The sequence below is a fragment of the Enhydra lutris genome, unplaced genomic scaffold (genome assembly GCF_002288905.1).
Source record: "Enhydra lutris kenyoni isolate GAN:26980312 unplaced genomic scaffold, ASM228890v2 scaffoldscaffold92, whole genome shotgun sequence".
Taxonomy (NCBI): domain Eukaryota; kingdom Metazoa; phylum Chordata; class Mammalia; order Carnivora; family Mustelidae; genus Enhydra; species Enhydra lutris.
Window position 1 is genome coordinate 3,438,841 of NW_019154176.1, and position 18,842 is coordinate 3,457,682.

At 48.5% G+C, this 18,842-nt stretch overlaps 2 protein-coding genes across 3 annotated transcripts; one reads left to right on the top strand and one right to left on the bottom strand.

Annotated features, from left to right (window-relative positions):
• Positions 1–1,988: 1,988 nt before the first annotated feature.
• On the bottom strand, positions 1,989–3,577 carry LOC111162509 (ubiquitin like 5). Its single transcript, XM_022526974.1, has 5 exons — positions 3,504–3,577; positions 3,160–3,226; positions 2,877–2,960; positions 2,692–2,729; positions 1,989–2,195 (listed from the first exon to the last, which is right to left on the bottom strand). The coding sequence occupies exons 2-5, from the start codon at positions 3,213–3,215 to the stop codon at positions 2,152–2,154; spliced, it is 222 nt and encodes a 73-aa protein (XP_022382682.1). The 5' UTR covers positions 3,216–3,226; positions 3,504–3,577; the 3' UTR covers positions 1,989–2,151.
• An 8,010-nt stretch (positions 3,578–11,587) lies between these two features.
• On the top strand, positions 11,588–15,289 carry LOC111162482 (F-box and leucine rich repeat protein 12). Of its 2 annotated transcripts, XM_022526933.1 has the most exons (3): positions 11,588–11,853; positions 11,973–12,045; positions 13,910–15,289. In XM_022526933.1, the coding sequence occupies exons 1-3, from the start codon at positions 11,768–11,770 to the stop codon at positions 14,729–14,731; spliced, it is 981 nt and encodes a 326-aa protein (XP_022382641.1). In that variant the 5' UTR covers positions 11,588–11,767; the 3' UTR covers positions 14,732–15,289. The 2 variants fall into 2 exon arrangements, with proteins under 2 accessions (XP_022382641.1, XP_022382643.1); XM_022526935.1 differs by lacking the exon at positions 11,973–12,045 and having other exon boundaries at positions 11,588–11,827.
• Positions 15,290–18,842: the final 3,553 nt, after the last annotated feature.

Sequence of the window (18,842 nt, forward strand, 5' to 3'; positions counted from 1 at the left end):
TTTTTCTTCCTACATCCTGGTTGACAAATGCAAAGTCCTTCATCTACCACCACAGTTCTACACAGGGGAGTTCCATCACAAAAATCCCTCCATACTTCCTTTTTATGTAAAAAGAGAAAAACAAGCAAGTATCAATAAACTAATGAAAAGGAATGAAGTAATTTATGTGGAAAGGTGAAAAATAAGGCATAAAAAAGCAAGCTACTGGGGTGCCTGGCTGGGTTGGTTGGTGGAGAATGTGATTTGATCTTTGGGTCATGAGTTCGAGCCCCACATTGGGCATAGAGCCTACTTAAAACAAAAAAGCACCAAATGGTGTATATATAATAGTGTATATTACAGAATGCATAATTATCCCAATTGTATAAAAATTATAGGTTGTATTTTAGAAAATTTCTGGATTTAATCAAATCTGTTAAAAATTGCCACTGGTGGGAGGGGTGCTATTAATAAGAAACTTATTAAACAAAACATTTGGATTGTTTTTACAAGTAGATATTAGCATGGTCATTTTTTAAAAATAAGAATGGAGGGGCACCTGGGTGGCTCAGTGGGTTGGGGCCTCTGCCTTCGGCTCAGGTCATGATCCCAGGGTCCCGGGATCCAGCCCTGCATCGGGCTCTCTGCTCACAGCAGGGAGCCCGCTTCCCCCTCTCTCTCTGCCTGCCTCTCTGCCTACTTGTGATCTCTGTCAAATAAAATAAAAAAAAAAAAAATGGAGTTTCTATAAATGTATTGGAAAAGACCGCACTTCAGGAGAGAGAATGGGACAAGAAGCATTTTACTTTCAGCCTGTACTTTTCTATGCTGACTGAAATTAACAAGTAATCACCTTGTCAAGGCTGTGGTGTTATCAAAAAAATCCTGTTGGGTTTATTTTTAAATGGACAAATATGGGAGAGAGAGCTCTAAGAGTAGGGAGAGCAAGGTATCAGGAAACAGACACTTCTGGCATTAGGAGGAAGCTGAATCCTAAAGACAGAAGGGAAGCCAAGAGGACGGGTAGAGAGGTGTCTAGGGAGAAATCATCCTCCATGAGGTACAGGCCAGCAGCACCCTAGGCATCTGGCAGGTCCACCTCCCAAGAAGCTTGGTAGTGAAATGAAGGCAGAAGACTGGGTGGCGCTTAGGGGGAAGGGAAGGAGCAGTACGCTAGATTTGAGCATGTTAATGTACTGCTGGAAATCAGCCAGGTCAATACAGTATAGGGGAAAAGGGATGGGGCAAGTTTCTGCGTGAACCTCTGGAGAAAGGCTCCAGAATGCAGCTCCGGGGAAAGGCCAACATCGACCCTAGGACCTGTGGCCAGGGAAACACAGATGGGGTGTTTGGTGTCCTGTCTACTCCCACCTGGGGGGAAGGCTGGAGACAGCTTAAAAAACACTTTGTGCCAGACACCCTGCTGTTTTGACTGCATTATCTCATTGAGATGTGGGTGCCATCATGGTGCTTTTTTGATCTGAAGATCAAAGGGCTAGCTTCCCCAAATCCCACCACTATGACCAAAGTTCAGCCTATGCCACACTGTCTCACTCTCTCCACTAGGATTTCAAAAGTCCAGGAACTGTGGATGCATAACCCACCATGCTTTGGCTCAGCTGCATTTCATAACATGGCAATGAAGTAAATACTGTCCGTTCCAGTTTGGATAAGGAAATGAAGGTGTAGATGAGTTAACTACCCTGCTCAGAATCACTCTCAGTGGCAGAGCTGGGATTCCAACCATACTTGGTCTGAATCCAGAACCTGTATTCTACTATATCTACTGTCCATACCCAGACAGCCCTTGGTCTATTAGGACCTTCACGGACCCATGGCAAATCCCAGAGCTGTGGGCGGGGTTCCCAGGCTGCTTGCTTACTCTTCCCTCATCAACCCAGCTGATCCTGCGTTCTTACTGAGCAGCTGCGGACTGAGAGAACAGTGACAACCAGACATCAACCCTCCCCATATTAGATAAGGCCTCACTCAAGGATGACAACAATGAAGCAACTTCTAGGATTTTATTAACATGAGTTTTTAAAAACAAGTATCCATGTCCGTGTGGGGGTGACGATGGGAGAGGAGGGGTTGGGGGGAGGAAGAAGAGAGGGGAAGAAAAAAGGGGAAGGGAAGACAAGGCGGGGTACAGCAGGGGGAAGGAATTCTCCTCTATTGGTAATAAAGCTCCAGGTTCATCCCATCGTGGATTTCATCTGAAGTAAAGGTGTTAAGGAATTCTCACTGTGGCCTCCATCTCCACCCTCTCACCTTGCATGGGTAGGTCAGGGTGGCCCGAGGACTCCACCCCGGGCCAAGGAAGCCATTTGGAACTGGGTCATTCTGATGTGGAAAGAACCCAAACTATTAAAAAAAAAAAAAAAAAAAAAAAAAGTTCGTGCTCCCTTTGCACAACAGACCTGCCGGAGTCTCACTGCACCCTGACCTCCTGTCCACACTCAGGTAGAGTTCAGTAATGTATATATTTTGACCTTAAAGGGTCTTCTAAGCCAAGTCAAAGTATTTCACCAACCACCCTCCTCCCCCAACAAAACAATTCCATGGCTCCCATTTTCCAGATGCTTACCATGTGCTGCATACTAAGTTAGACATTTTATGTGCACCATCTCATAGAGACACACTCCCAGCCCTGAACAAAGAGAACCAAGTCTGGTATGGAGACCCCTCCTCAAGAAGTCACACAAAGGATACAGTCCCCCAGAGACACATGGTCCTTAAAAATCGTGTACCTGTGGGATAGAAACCTTTTAGACAGAAGTCGAAGGGGGCTTTTCACCCTGGAGGCAAGCTGCGGAACCTCCGCCTGAGCCTGCAGGCCTCTCCAACCCAGGCCTGACCTAGCCTTGCCCAGCCCCCAGCTCTGCCACTGCACTCACCACTTCTTCAGGACGATCTTGTTCCAACGGGTGCCAGTTTGGGCTGCGATCAGCTTCTTAAGGTCCCCGATGGTGTCATCCGTGCTGGGCGCAGACGAGTTAAGGAAAATGGAAGGGAGAGGGAGAACGTGCAAGAGGACATTCCAGGGCTGAACGCCCTCTGCCAGGACCCCACCCGCCCCCTCTCCCGGGTTTAACTGAAGTCACCGTACAACACAGACGGAGTTGCCGGCCTCATGTCAAGCACCCCGGGAACCACCGCCTCCTGGCCGCCGGTGGATACTTGCACTTAACGCGGACCTTCTTCCCTAGACGGTCGTTGCAAACAACCTCGATCATCCTGTCTGGAGCTACACACGGTGTGGGGTGGAAGGCAGCAGAGTCAGGCCTTCAGGGGTCTCCAAGGACCCAAGATTCCGGATTTGAGTCTTATGTTTACCCCTCCTCAACCTCCCAGATCCGAGTCCTTCCGGGCCTCAACTCCCAGGACGGCGGACCCCAGGCAGCCGCGCCTCCCACCTCAGGTCGCCTGAAGGCTCCGCCTCGCCTCTCGCAGGCGCGCACACCCTTGAGGGCCGGGTCCCATCAGTTTCCCCCGACTCCGGACCTCTCTACGCGGCCCCTCACCTCGAAACGCCTGAAACCAGCAGACGCCACAACCTCCTCGCTCGAGGGCGGAGCCGGGGTCGGACTGGGTTCTAAGAGCCGGAAGCGGAAGTGAACAACAGGAAGCGCCCGTCCCTTGCTCCCCGCTCCACATCCCTCCGACTTCTTTCCGGTCCCAAGTCTAGGAGGGGTTTGCGGTTCCCAGGTACGGCTTCGGAGGCCCCAGCGGATTCCTGTACGTCGATGCGTGGGGCCACGTTGGGGTCCCGGGCTGTGCGTGGCGGGGGAAGTGGCGTGAAAGGGAAGTCAGAGGTCAGGGGTCGGCGCCCAGTCGGTTGGAAGCTGTTGGTAGAGGCTCCTTAGATGTGGGGAGACGTCGTCATGTGTGGGATTTGACAGGAACATCAGGGGAGCCCGGGGACGTACCGTGGGGGTTAGTGACTTCCCGTTTCTGAGCCCGACGAAGCCTCCTAGTTGAGACTCAGCCTCAGGGCTATGGGGAGCCTGGGTGGAGTCGTGTAGTCATCTCGTCTGGCCCCCTACCTTCATTCGGAGCCGGGCCTTGGAAGCATTTTGCTCACCCCTCTTCTTGGGCTATCGCTCCTGACCCCCTGGGACACTGGGGCGCAGACTACAGTCAATAAGCAGGGGGGTCGCCTGATCTCGTGCTGGATCCCAGCATTTATTAGAATGGAGCCCAAGTTGCACGCCGACCAGTATCTCAGGCAAGTAACCTGGAAACGGCACAAGGGCAAAATCACCCAGGTTTGTGTCTTCAAGGCAGATCGCCCTGGCCCGGCAGGGAGCTCCTTGTACCGGATCTCAACCTTGCTTTGAGTCCCAAAGCAGCCCCTCGACTGGTCTGTTTGTCCAGAGCTGGTGGGACAGGGAGCACCCTTCTCTAAGTTCAACCAAACAGTTGCCAGTGGAGCCATTCAGCCGTTCTCTCTCAGCAGACAGGATTTTCCCAGTTTGGTGAGCCTAAAGGGATTCGCTCTGAAAATGAGCCACTGCTTCTGATTTGCCCAATCCACCTTCTCAAACTGGGATGTGAGATTAGGTGGAAGACATGAGAGATCATCCTGTGGAAAGAGCAGCTGCTCTGTGACCTTTGGGGGCTGGCCTGACTTAGGGAGCTGGACCAAGAGGTGCTACCACAAACACTAGACTCAGGGGCCTTCCTGCTCAGAACTCAGGCCTGTCATTCCTCTGAGAATTCTGTGTGCGCTTCAGAGGGTGGGGAATCTGAATGGAAAACTTGCTCAGGTTGGAGACACAGGCTTTGAATTTGGACAGATGAGTGAAAAACCCAATCTTACCCCTTAATATTAAACTGTATGATCTCAAGCAAGACAGTTACCCCCTCTGATTCTTATTTTCCTTATCTATGAAAATGGGATAGCAATTCCCACCCTAGGATTGTAGTAAGGATTGGTCTCGGACCAGCTTCTGACGGTTTTTAAAGAATTTGCACAAGAACAGATGGGACAAGCGGAGAAGTTGGAAGGTCAAAGGTGAGCTGAGGGAACTTCGGAAATCACTGCATTTACATTATTTACTGTGTCCCGCAAGATGTTAATGGTGGTTACCATTGTGGAATTAACCATGGTGGAATTGCTGAATCTCCTGTTCCTCTTTGGCACTTTTTGGTTTTCCCAAATTATCTACAATGAACATATATTACTCTTGTAATGAGGGGGAAAAAGTAAATGTAACGTGTTTTTTTTTTAAAGATTTTATTTATTTGACAGATAGAGATCACAAGTAGGCAGAAAGGCAGGCAGAGAGAGAGGAGGAAGCAGGCTCCCCGCTGAGCAGAGAGCCCAATGCGGGGCTGGATCCCAGGACCCTGAGATCATGACCTGAGCCAAAGGCAGAGGCTTAACCCACTGAGCCACCCAGGCGCCCCTAAATGTAACGTTTTTAAAACGAGAAGTTCTAATTTCTCAATAATTGATTCAAAGATTGTTCAAGCACAGGATCATGATGCTGAGTTACAGGCTGGCGGAGGGGCAATGGGAAGTCTGGGGATGAGAATAAATCTGGGATTGTTGGGGATTTGAGCTCCAGTGGGAGGTGGTGGGGATCCACTGGGGGGTTGCCAACCCCAGCTGGGCTAAGCCATCCTGAGGGGGGTGGTGGGCAATGGGAAGTCCCAGGACTAGGCTGTCACTGTTGCATGGACTCCCCCCGCTCTGCCCCCCCACCCCTACCTCCATACAGGTGAGAGGGGGAGGGGCCTCGGGAGATACGGCACCTCACTTTAGAGACCCCTCCCCACACCCTGGTAATTAGAATTTGGAGCATCCCATGAAAGGACTCAGTGAATGCCCCCTGAGGAACAAGGGCAGCCCCATCCCCCTGTCTGAGCAGCAGAAGGTTGGCTGTCAGAGGTGCTGGGGTGGGGAGGAGATAGGTGCTTCTTGAGAGGGAGAGTTCTGGGTCACAGCCCAAGGAGAAAGCTGGGAAGGCCCTCTCTCCCCACTTGTTTTTTGGGTTTCTGACCCAGAGGAAGGAGTTTATATGTGTGTTTTCCTTCCCTCCACCTTTGTATGCTGGTGGAACCCGCTGTACCCCCCCCGTAACTGACCCCCAGGGGCAGGAGCACCTGGGTTTTGTTGAACTTAAAAGCTGTTGCCCCAGCGGTGCAATTTAAACCAAATTTGGCAATTTTATTTATTTTTATTTCTTTTAAAGATTTTATTTTGTCTTATTTGAGAGAGAGAAAGTGAGCTAGCAGGAACAGGAGGATTGGGGGTAGAGGCAGAGGGAGAAGCAGAGTCCCTGATGAGTAGGGAGCCTGATGTGGGACTCTATGCCAGGACCCCGAGACCATGACCTGAGCCAAAGGCAGATGCTTAACCAACTGAACCACCCAGTTGCCCCCAAATTTGGCAATTTAATTTTTTAAAAATATTTTATTCCTTGATTTGACAGGGAGAGAGACAGTGAGAGAGAGGACACAAGTAGGGTAAAGTGGGAGAGGGAGAAGGAGGCCTCCTGCTGAGCAGGGAGCCTGATGTGGGTCTTGATTCCTGGACTCCCAGGATGACCTGAGCTGAAGGCAGACGTTTAATGACTGAACCACCCAGGTGCCCCCCAAATTTGGCAATTTTATTTTATTTTATTATTTTATTTTTTAAAAAGATTTTATTTATTTATCTGACAGAGATCACAAGTAGGCAGAGAGGCAGACAGAGAGAGAGGAGGAAGCAGGCTCCCTGCTGAGCAGAGAGCCCAATGCGGGGCTCAATCCCAGGACCCTGGGATTATGACCTGAGCCGAAGGCAGAGGCTTTAACCACTGAGCCACCCAGGTGCCCCCCAAATTTGGCAATTTTAAACCAAATCTGGCTCAGTCGGTTAAGTGTCTCCCTCTTGGTTTCAGATGGGGTAACGATCTCAGGGTCATGAGATCAAGCTCCATTTTGAGCTCTGTGCTCAGTGCCTAGTCCCCTTGGGATTTTCTCTCTCCCTTTCCTTTTTTCCCTCCTTCCCTTCTCTCTCTCTCTCTCAAATAAATATTTTTTTTTAAAAGCAATTGCCCCACCTAGGAAGCACCAGAGAGGAAATAATCTTAGGTGTGGAAGGAATTGTTCAAGAGTTTCCTTCTCCCTTAGCCTTTCAGCAGGCCTTGGAGATACAGCAGTGACCAAGGCTCACCCACCACCCAAGAATTCAGTCTCATAGAAGAATAAGACAAGTGAAGAGGTCTTCGGTACAGTGCTGTGAGGGGGAAGCCCAAGGCTCTGGGAGCAAAGAAGGCATCATGCATGATGGCATAGGCTTTCCAGAAGGAATCAAGACCATGGAGTAGTGTGGTAGAGGGCCACACTGTGGCATCAGATCTGGGCCTGGGGCCCTGGCAAGTGACTTGACCTCTGTGGGATTCTTTTGGTCTTTCCACAGTTGCAGGATTGCTGCCAAAGTATGAAGCATTTTTTCTGTGCTTTTGTTTGAGGAAAAATATCAAAGGGGTTTGATTGATTAATAAACATTTGGAACTTACTTTTTTTAAGGTAATAATTGCACATGGTAACAATTCAAGCAGTATAAAAGTATGTATATGGCAGCCTAAAGTGTCCTTGCCTTCAGATCCCAGCCATCCCCAGGGGCAACTACCATTAAAAGTTTCTGTTTTCGGGGGCGCCTGGGTGGCTCAGTGGGTTAAGCCTCTGCCTTTGGCTCCGGTCATGATCTCGGGGTCCTGGGATCAAGCCCTGTATCGGGCTGTCTGCTTGGCAGGGACCCTGCTTCCTCTCCTCTCTCTGCCTGCCTCTCTGCCTACTTGTGATCTCTGTCTGTCAAATAAATAAAATCTTAAAAAAAAAAGTTTCCATTTCTGGAGATAGTTCCTGCATCTTCAAATGTGTGATATGGAGCCTCCCCAAAAAATGATAAAACTTTTCAGACATTAACACATCTCAATGGAGAGAGACTTTGTATTTTCAGGTAACATACAATATTTTAAGTTATGTCAAAGGGCAGAAATGAATGACTTAGGGTTTTTTTGGTTTTGTTAAGACTTTTTTTTTTTTAAGATTTTATTTATTTATTTGCCAGAGAGAGAGCACAAGCAGGGGGAGAGGCAGGCAGAGGGAGAGGGGGGAAGCAGACTCCCCGCTGAGCAGGAAGCTTGGGAATCGGCACTCTATTCAGGACCCTGAGATCAGGACCTGAGCTGAAGAAAGATGCTTAACAGACTGAGCCCCCCAGGCATCCCAAGACTTTTTTTTTTTTTTTTTTTAAAGTAATCTCTACACCCATTGTGGGGCTTGAATTCACAACCCTGAGACCAAGAGTCACATGCTCCACCAAGTGAGCCATCCAGGAACCCTTTGAATGTTTTAGTTTTCATACAGGCCTTGTATAAAGGGTGAAACACAATAAATTGTGTGTGCATTTTTTGGAGCTATATATATCTCCAATGAGATCAAATTATAGTCATTGATCTCTACACCTTTTGCTTTTTAAAGCAAACAGTATCCTGAAGATTGTTCCAAACAGCATAGAAAGACCTACCTAAAATTTTTTTTTTTTTTAACATTTTGGGATCGTATTGTTGGGTCCAACAGAAGCTATAATCTTAAATTACTAAACTGGCTTCAAAGAGTTTGAATCTATCCTGCCCCTTCTGCAGGGTTGAAAGGGCCTGTTACCTCACACCAAGGTCAGTGTGGATATTTTCCAGCTTCTTCATCTTTTTGTTTGTTTTGTTTTGCTTTTAAAGATTTTGTTTATTATTTATTCGAGAAAGAGAGTGTGCATGAGCAGGGGGAGGGGCAGAAGGAGAGGCAGAAGCAGACTCCTCACTCAGTGGGGAGTCCTATGCAGGGCTTGATTGATTCCAGGACCCTGAGATCATGACTTGAGCTGAAGGCAGCAGCTTAACGGAGCCACCCAGGTGCCCCTTCTTCATCTTTTTTAATCTGATAGGTGAAAGCCCTGGTGTTTTTGTTTATGGATAAGCACGGGCATACAGATATATATATATATATATATATATATTTTTTTTTAGCTTTATTGAGGTATAGTTGATATACAGAAATTGCACACATTTAATGCATACATCTTAATGAGTTTTGCATTTTTTTTCAAAGATTTTATTTATTTGACAGACAGAGATCACAAGTAGGCAGAGAGGCAGGTGGGGGGGCCCTTGCATTTCTTTTTTTTTTTTTTTTAATTAATTTGACAGAGAGAGATCACAAGTAGGCAGAGAGGCAGGCAGAGAGAGAGGGGGAAGCAGGCTCCCCACGGAGCAGAGAGCCTGATGTGGGGCTCGATCCAAGGACCCTGGGATCATGACCCGAGCTGAAGGCAGGGGCTTTAACCCACTGAGCCACCCAGGCGCCCCCCTTGCATTTCTTTTTAAGACAGTTTTCAGCATCTCCAATTCCTGCCTCTGTGTGTGTGTGTATGTGTGTGTGTGCATGTGTGTATTGAAAGCATTGTATTGCTGTTATAGGCTCTTGGGGGTGTGATTTGGCAAAACCTCACAATTAAACTTCGTGTGTCCTTTGACTCATCAAACTGGTTCCTGGTTATTTATCCTGTAGAAAAACATGCAAATATATATATACATATATACGTATATATATGTATATATATATATTTCAAATTATATATATATTAAAAATTCAAATTCAAATTATATAAATAATTCAAATTCAAATTATATATATATATAAAGAAAATCTAAATGCTTGTATATATTTTATATATAAATGCTTATTAGATATATAAATGCTTAGCTCCAATATTGTTGGTGGTAACAATCTGGAAACAACTGAATACTCATCAATACAGAAGTGTTGAATAAATTTCATTGTTTTTATCAATTGATAATTTTTTAAAAATATTTTATTTATTTATTTGACAGGCACAAGTAGGCAGAGAGGCAGGCAGAGAGAGAGGAGGAAGCAGGATCCCTGCCGAGCAGAGAGACACATGCGGGGCTCGATCCCAGGACTCTGGGATCATGACCTGAGCAGAAGGCAGAGGCTTTAACCCACTGAGCCACCCAGGTGCCCTATCAATTGATAATTTCTAATGAATTGCTTCTTTATAAATGAGTGATGGGGGTGCCTTGGTGGCTCAGTGGGTTAAGCCTCTGCCTCTGGCTCAGGTCATGATCTCAGGGTCCTGGGATCGAGCCCCACATCTGGCTCTCTGCTCAGCAGGCAGCCTGCTTCCCCCTCTCTCTGCCTATCTCTCTGCCTACTTGTGATTTCTCTCTCTGTCAAATAAATAAATAAATAAATAATCTTTAAAAAAAAAAAAAGAGTGATGGGGTATCTTGCCAGCTCAATCTATGCAGCATGCGATCCTTGACCTTGGGGTTATGGGTTCCAGCCCTGTGTTGTGCATAGAGATTACTTGAAAATAAAATCTTAGGGAAAAAAAAATGATATGGGGCGCCTGACTGGCTGAGTGGTAGAGTATGCGACTCTTGATCTCCAAGTTATCAGTTCAAGACCCAGGCTGGGTGTAGAGCTTACTTAAAAATAAAAACTCTTAAAAACAAATGAGTGGGGGCGCCTGGGTGGCTTAGTGCGTTAGGGCCTCTGCCTTCAGCTCAGGTCATGATCCCAGGGTCCTGGGATCCAGCCCCAAGCTGGGCTCTCTGCTCAGCGGGGAGCCTGCTTCACCCCCCCTCCCCCTGGCCCGCCTGCTTCTCTGCCTACTTGTGATCTCTGTCAAATAAATTTTAAAAAGATTTTATTTATTTATTTGACAGAGATCACAGGTAGGCAGAGAGGCAGGCAGAGAGAAAGGTGAAGCAGGCTCCCCGCTGAGCAGAGAGCCCGATATGGGGTTCGGTCCCAGGACCCTTGACATCATGACCTGAGCCGAAGGCAGAGGCTTAACCCACTGAGCCACCCAGTTGCCCCAAATAAATAAAATCTTAAAAAAAATTTCTAAAAAAACCCACAAATGAGTGATATATATTTGGTGGGCGTGTCAACTCAGCCTCTTTGGATAACAGTTTGGCGCTATCAAAACGAAAAATAGAACACACCCTTTGTTAAGCTATTTCGGTCCTACAGATTTATTCTTGTTCATAGGCATCAAAAAGCGGTATTAAGTAGAAAAGTTAGGGCCTCGCTCTCCCTTAGCACAACTGCTGGTCGTTCCCCAGCAGCACTGCTCTAAGGGCGCCTTCCAGGCTGGGTCCTGGGGTCTGTAGCTCCGCCCTCCCAACACTTGCCACGACCCCGGGCCGCTCGTCACCGCCCTCGGCCCCGGCCTTGGGCCGTCGGTCACCGCCCCAGGGCGCTTTTCCCGGGCTCGATTCCGGTCCTCAGTCCCGCCCCACTAGCCTACTGCTCGCCCCCAGCCCCGCCCCAGCCTCGTCCCAGCCCTTAGCCCTGTCCCCAGCCTCTTCCCAGCGGGTAATCCCGCTCCCAGGCCGGTTCTCGACCCAAACAAGTCCCCGGGTCTCCAGTCACCGCCCCGGGGCCCCTTGTCACTGCCCCAACCCCAGCTCCGCCCCCCAGCCTCGTCCGCGCCCCCAACCCCGCCTCCGGGCTGCGTCAGAGCCTCAGCCACGCCTTCCGAGCGCGGGCTTGGTTCCCAGTCCCCGCCTCCCGGCTCCGTCGTGATCGCCGGCGGGCCTGTCGCCGGGACCCAACTGTGTCCCTGTCAGAGGAAAGCTGAGACTCTCCGCCCACTGTCGGAGGCGGCGGCCACCGCCCTGCCGGCACCCCCTGTCACCCGCTGGCGCCCCCCAGGCGAGATCCCGAATCCCCTCAGCGGCAAGCGGAAGTGCGTGTCGGCCCGATCATGGCGACTTTGGCGGACCTGCCGGACTCAGTCCTGTTGGAGATCTTCTCCTACCTCCCGGTCCGGGACCGGATCCGCATCTCCAGGTGCGGCCCCGGCCCGCGGGGGGCTGACGGGAAGGTCGGGGGGGTGGGGCTGCCCCTGGGACGCGCGGATCGGGTCCCCGCAGGGCGGGGTGGTTCTAACGCCGGGTCCCCTCCCCCAGGGTTTGTCACCGCTGGAAGAGGCTGGTGGACGACCGGTGGCTCTGGCGACATGTCGACCTGACGCTGTACACGGTACGCGGGGCCGACCGGGCGGGCCTGGGCCGCGGCCGGGTGTCTGGGTCTCGAGCCCCACCCCCTCGCCCCCTAGATTTCGAGCTTGGCGGTCCGGGATGCATCGCGGCACACTCGCTGCTCAGCCTGTTTCCCCATCTCCAAAGTGGGGATAACCAAGTTCAAAGTGGGGATAACCAAGTTCCTGCAGGGAAAGACCTTAGAGCCGAGTCCCGCATACAGTAAGCATAGGACAAACGTTAGTTGCTTACATGATCTGTTAATGAGTTTTCCTGGAGGAATCATTTTCCAGATGCAACTCAATTTCCACAGTTTATTTCCTGAGTAGTGCAACCGAACCTTTTCCACTTTTCCCCATTTGCATCGTATTTATTTTTCTTGTTTTAGTATGAACTATTCCAAATACACATATAGAATATGTGTAGAGAATAAATCTGAAACGGCTACGTACTCTTCACCTATATTTAACCCACTTTGACCTTTGGTCATTTTTGCTGCAGATTCTGTGAAACATACATGCAAAGGTTTATGGGTACATGTACGCACGCAACATTTACAGATACATCGTGGCATTTTTTGAAACCCTCCTCAGAGGCCATCGCTATTATAAAATGGAAATGTAGTCTTCTAGAAACTTAGGTTTCTCACTTTCTCATTTCTCACTCACTTCCTGTGTGAGTGCCAGGAGGCAACATATAGTTTTGTTCATATGTTGATCGAAAGTTTAAATAATGGTATTCTGTTGAGGTAATTAAACGCTATTTATTGTAGATCCACCCCAAACCAACCTTATTCACACAACATTGCTTTTGAACTTTATTTTTTTTTTAATATTTTATTTATTTATTTATTTGACAGAGAGAGAGAGAGATCACAAGTAGGCAGAGAGGCAGACAGAGAGAGAGGGGGGAAGCAGGCTCCCTGCCGATCAGAGAGCCCCATGCGGGGCTCGATCCTAGGACCCTGAGATCACGACCCGAGCCGAAGGCAGAGGCTCAACCCACTGAGCCACCCAGGCGCCCCGCTTTTGAACTTTATTTTAATTGAGACATGGAACTCTGGTTCGTTCCTTTTAACTTGTTAAATGAATATACCACAATTTATCTGTTTTCCTGTTGACATTTAGTTATTTCCAGCTTTTTATTACAAACAGTGTTATAAAGGAGTGTCTCAAACTTGCCTGTGTATATAATCGTCGAAGGATCTTGTTAAAATGCTGATTCTGATTGAGTGAATGGGGATGGGGCCCCAGGTTCTGAATTTCTAACAACCTCCCAGGTTTTATGCTATGCACATATTTTACACTGTGCAGTTTCTTTTTTTTTCCTTTTCTTTTTAAGGTAAAGTGTACCTACCTTAAAATGCACAGTGCCTCCAGTTGCTTTGTTTTCTAGTAATTAACTTTCCACGGTTAATTTTTGCAGCTTTCATCATCCCCAGGTAGTGATGGTGATGGTGATGGTGATGATTTTTAACACAGGTCTAATTTACTCTAGGCAGTTCTAGCCTTTTTCAGTTTGCTTTTGTGTTGCTTATTTCTGTTGGCGGTGGTCACGAGGAAAGGGATAAAATAAAATGCCGGTGAGTTGCTCTGCTTTCTTACTTACTTCAGGTAATGAGAATCTGCTGTTGCTAAAGACAGATCTGTTCTGATCTTCTCTTTTCCCTCATTGCTTTTGTTCAAACCTAGAAATCAGAGTGAATGGGTTATATTGTCTTGTTACTCTTGGGGAGGTACAGGGTCACTTGAGGCTGGCAGGGGAAGGACAGAAGCCCAGGGGACCACTAGAGCCCCAGGCAGGCAGGGGCTGTGGAATATTCTCCACATCTCTCACCCTGTCACCTGCATTTCTGGCTCTTACAGATGAGGCCTAAAGTCATGTGGCACCTCCTTCGGCGGTACATGGCATCCCGGCTCCATTCCCTGCGGATGGGTGGCTACCTGTTCTCAGGCTCCCAGGCCCCCCAGTTGTCCCCCGCCTTGATGAGGGCCCTGGGCCAGAAGTGCCCCAATCTGAAGCGCCTCTGCCTACATGTGGCTGACCTGAGCATGGTGCCCATCACCAGCTTGCCCTGCACCCTGAGGACCCTGGAGCTGCACAGCTGCGAGATCTCTATGGCCTGGCTCCTCAAGGAGCAGGACCCCACCGTGCTGCCCTTGCTTGAGTGCATCGTGCTGGACCGAGTCCCTGCCTTCCGAGACGAGCACCTGCAGGGCCTGACACGCTTTCGTGCCCTGCGGTCATTGGTGCTCGGCGGCACCTACCGCGTGACAGAGACAGGGCTAGATGCGGGCCTCCAGGAGCTGAGCTACCTGCAGAGGCTGGAGGTGCTAGGTTGCACCCTCTCAGCCGACAGCACCCTCCTGGCCATCAGCCGCCACCTTCGAGATGTGCGGAAGATCCGGCTGACTGTGAGGGGCCTCTCTGCCCCTGGCCTGTCTGTCTTGGAGGGCATGCCAGCCCTGGAGAGTCTGTGTTTGCTAGGCCCTCTCATCACCCCAGAAATGCCTTCCCCGGCTGAAATCCTCTCTTCCTGCCTTGCTATGCCCAAGCTCAGGGTCCTTGAGCTGCAGGGTCTGGGGTGGGAGGGTCAGGAGGCTGAGAGGATCCTGTGTAGGGGGCTGCCCCACTGTATGGTCATCGTTAGGGCCTGCCCCAAAGAGTCCATGGACTGGTGGATGTGACAACCACTTCTCCATCTCAGCTTTCACTTGGGAGCCCCACACCCTCTGAACAGCACCTTGTGAGGGCTTATAGTCAGCCTGAAAGCCACAGGTGGAGAGAACTGAAGCCTTGGGGCCTCCAGACAATTGGAATCCCTGTTTGCCAGTTGTTTGGCCTCTGTGACATCAGCCAGCCTCCTGGAGGGCCTGTCCCCACATCTGGAAATGGGGGAGATCATAGCTACCTCATGGTTACGTTGCAAAGCCTTAACTCTTTACCAGCCCTCGCCTGAAAAGGTCCTTGATGAAGGGTTGTTCTCAGGAACAGGATGGATGCAGAAGGGTGGTGTTAGGAGTTAGGGGGACCTGAAGGGCCAAGGCCCCTTAGGAGGCCTGGAAAGACTGTCTATGCATGTGCACCCACACACCCACACACCATTGATATACCTACTTGCACACAAGGGACATGATGAGAAAGCCAGCAAGTCTTAGGCTTTGATGATCGAAAGTGTTAATGAAGGTTCTAAGTTGTATTTTCTGTACTTGGTATTCTATATTTTCCAATTTTTCCACAGTATATATTATTTTGCTATTAAAGAATTTTTTTTTTTCAAAAAAGCATTTGGTTTCTTATTCAACATTTTCTTGAGTGCCCACTCTATCACACGCCGTGTTCTAAGTCTTGGGGCCACAGCAGTAAACAAACAAGCCCTGAGTAGAAGGCAGGACGATCAACAGGTGAATGCATTGATGGGCTAGTTTTAGAGACAATAAACCAAGTTCACGTGATGGAGGTACCTGTGTCTGGTAGAGTGAGCGGAATGAGCCACTCAAGTCTGGAGACCTGAGAGGGGATGAGGAACCCACTCTGGGAAGCGCTGGGAAAAAGAAAAGACCAAGACACTGAGATGTAAATGAACTTGACATTTTTCAGGATCAAGAAGAACCGTGTGGCTGAGGGAACAAGAGGTGAGCCATAGAAAGTGAAGTCAGCTGATGGGGTGAGGTTGGGGCTCCTCACAGGTGGCATGGGTTTTAGAGGTTCAGTAAGTGGCAATGCTTTTCCTGCCGGCTGAGTCTGAGCCACTTGAGAGAAGCAGATGGCGGGCTGATAGTGATCAGGAGCGCCCACCCTTGAGGCCCCCCAGCCCAGCCTGCCTGCTCTGTGGTGGGAAGAGTCAGAAGAGAAAACGGCTGAGCTAGGACCCTTGGTTCCTTGTTCCAAGCTCACTTACCAGAGGACTGGGTGTCTCTCCCATGCTTTCCCACTAGCAGGTACAACAGAAATTCCCCATCAGGCCGTATGAGGACTATGGTATGAGTACTCCCTCAGTGTGGCCATGGTTAGGGTCTACTTTACTTGTTCCATGCCATGCTCAAACCTGGCAGCTCCAGCTCCGGGTACCTGGGGGGCTAGACTGATGCAAGCTGGAGCGTTGGGACTGGTGAAGTCTCAGGTTGGGAGAAGAGATCTGTTTTAAGGGTGTCTGGACACCTGAGGTCTGTTGTGGGCAGTATGATGGGGTGGCCAACCCCAGTCTTATGCTGGGATCTGCTGGTGGTCCTGGAGTAGGCTGCTGATGCCCCACCTGGAGCAGCTTGAGGAGGAAAAAAATTTTCCTTCCTTTATTCTTGCTTTTCCTGCAGAAATGGAGCAGCAGGTGTGAAATTGGAGGCAGTGGTAAACATGGAGGTGTTTAATGGCCAGCGCTAGCAAGTAGTGATAGGACAGGGGAGCCCTAATTTGTAGTGTTTGCCCATTTCTGTGGTGTAAGTATCCCATGATGGCTGGTTTCAAGCTACCACCAGTCTAACAACTGGCTCACAAAATCCTTGCAACTTTAGCAATTGGCCCTCCTGACCTGGCATGAGCTGGCTTCAGGATGCCACTGGTTAGTGGTGTCTTTCTTCTAGGTTCACCCAACTTTAGTGACCACTTCCCTGAGTGTAGGTCTGAGGGGCAATAGGATTATGGGACATAAGACAGAGCTCCTTCCACCCCTGACCGCTGCCTTCTGGATAAGGGGCTGGGAGTGTGAGGATGCCCTTTGCTATTAAATGTACCTGAGACTTGTTTTAATCACATATGATGATAGACATGGAGACAATTGTCTTTGAAAGAAAACTTTATTACTTAAAATTCCCAAGAGCAGGGGGCTCAGCATGCAATGAAGAGCCACTATGGGGGGAAAACCAGGGTCTGTAGGAAGCAGGAGTAGGGGGAAAGCATGGGACTGAGCCTTTATTTATGGCTTTTGCAGGAAGAAATGGGCAAGGTAGGGCAGGCAAGCTGAGCAAGTTTAGAATGGGCTAGTTTGAATAATTTTGGTGGGCTCTAGGCTCTAGAGGTGGTCCCTAGTTGTCTGCTACTTGGCCCTGGGGTGATTTGGGGCAGAGGGAATACTGGTTTGCATGTAAGACTGAGATCAAGGAGGTAATTGTATTGGTTGGTTTGACGGGTGGTCCTTACCCAGGTTTGCAAGACCCTAAGGTGTCAAAGCATCACAAAACATAGAAAATAAAAACATGACTAATACACTCTCCATTGAAGGTGAAGATAATCACAAGAACAAACTTTAATTGAGTGTCTGTTTTGTGTCAGTCCTTCATGCATGAATTTCCTCTAGCAGCCCAATGAGGAACTCTGTTGAGGTATAATTCACACAAATAAACAGCAAATATTTAGGTGCATAATTTGATGGTTCTGACACATGTGTAACTTGTGAAACTATCAAGATAACAAATATTTCCATAATTCCCTAAAGTTTCCTTGTGGCTCCTTTTAACCCTCCCTCCATTCCTGTCCTTAGGCAAACACTGGCCTCCTTTCTGTCACTATAAATTATTTTTATTCTCCTGGAGTTTTATGTAAGTAGAGATGGATATTTGTGTTTAAACATATGTTTTCCTTAAAATAATTTTTCCTGATATTAAAAAAATAACATATGTTTGTAAAGAATTTTAACATGGAAAGTGAGGGGTGGCTGGGTGACTCAGTCAGTTACGTGTCTGACTTTGGCTCAGGTCATGATCTTGGGGTCCTGGGATAAAGTGAGCCTTGCATAAGGCTCCCCACTCCATGGGAGTCAGCTTCCCCCTCCTCCTCTCCCCCCCACTTGTGCTCTCTCTGCCTCTCTCTGTCTTTTATTTATTAAATAAATAAAATCTTAAAAAAATTATAGAAAGTGAACCTCTTTCTAATCCCAGGCCTCAGAGGAAATAAATCACTGTGAGAAGTTAGATGTACAATCTTCTAGAATTTTGTCTACTAGTGGGACTTCGGGGAAAAAATCAAAGACATTTGATTTTTTTTAAGTTTAAAATTAAATTTTTTTTTAAGTTTAAAAAATTTTTAAGTAACCTCTGGACCCAACGTGGGGCTCAAACTCATAAACCCGAGATCAAGAGTCACACGCTCTTCCACCTGAGCCAGCCACACACCCTAATCAATGACATCTCTTAATCTCCCTTCTGAGTTTGAGACCAATCATGGGAGTTAGATATGGAAACAGCAGCTTCATGAGTAACAAAACTTGGATTGAAGCATGCTGGTGTTGCTATGTATCCCCCGTTGGACTTACAGTGTTTTACTGCTGCATTTGCCGATGTACTTGGGCATAGTCCAACTGGTCGACCACAAACCTCCTTTGGATGCTTACGGCCCCAGCCTGATCAAACTAGCCCTTCTCTGGAGTCCCTTAGACTCCCAAGCAGAGAGAGAAAGGGTGAGATACAAAGATCCTCAGTTCTTTCTTCCAAATCTGCTAGTGAGATAAAGGGTATGCGTGTGTATGTGCAGAGGTCACTTCAGCTGACATTTGCCCTCCTTGGATATGGAAAGCCAGGGGAATGATGTTTTCTCTCTAATGGACTAAAATAGATGCATACCTGTTTTGTGTCAGTCTCAGCCTGTAATAGTGATGCTATTGGCTGGGAATGCTGGGGGGCACCCATCTGGGCCCCTACTTCTGGCAGTGAGCCCCCACAGGCATTACCCTGACTGGAGCCAATGTTGTGGCTAGACCCACCCTTGTGGTTCTTACTATGATTGCAAGATACACCTCAGCAACAACTATCAGATAACTTTGAAAAATAAGACTTATAACTCAGGAGTTATATATCCCATGTACTG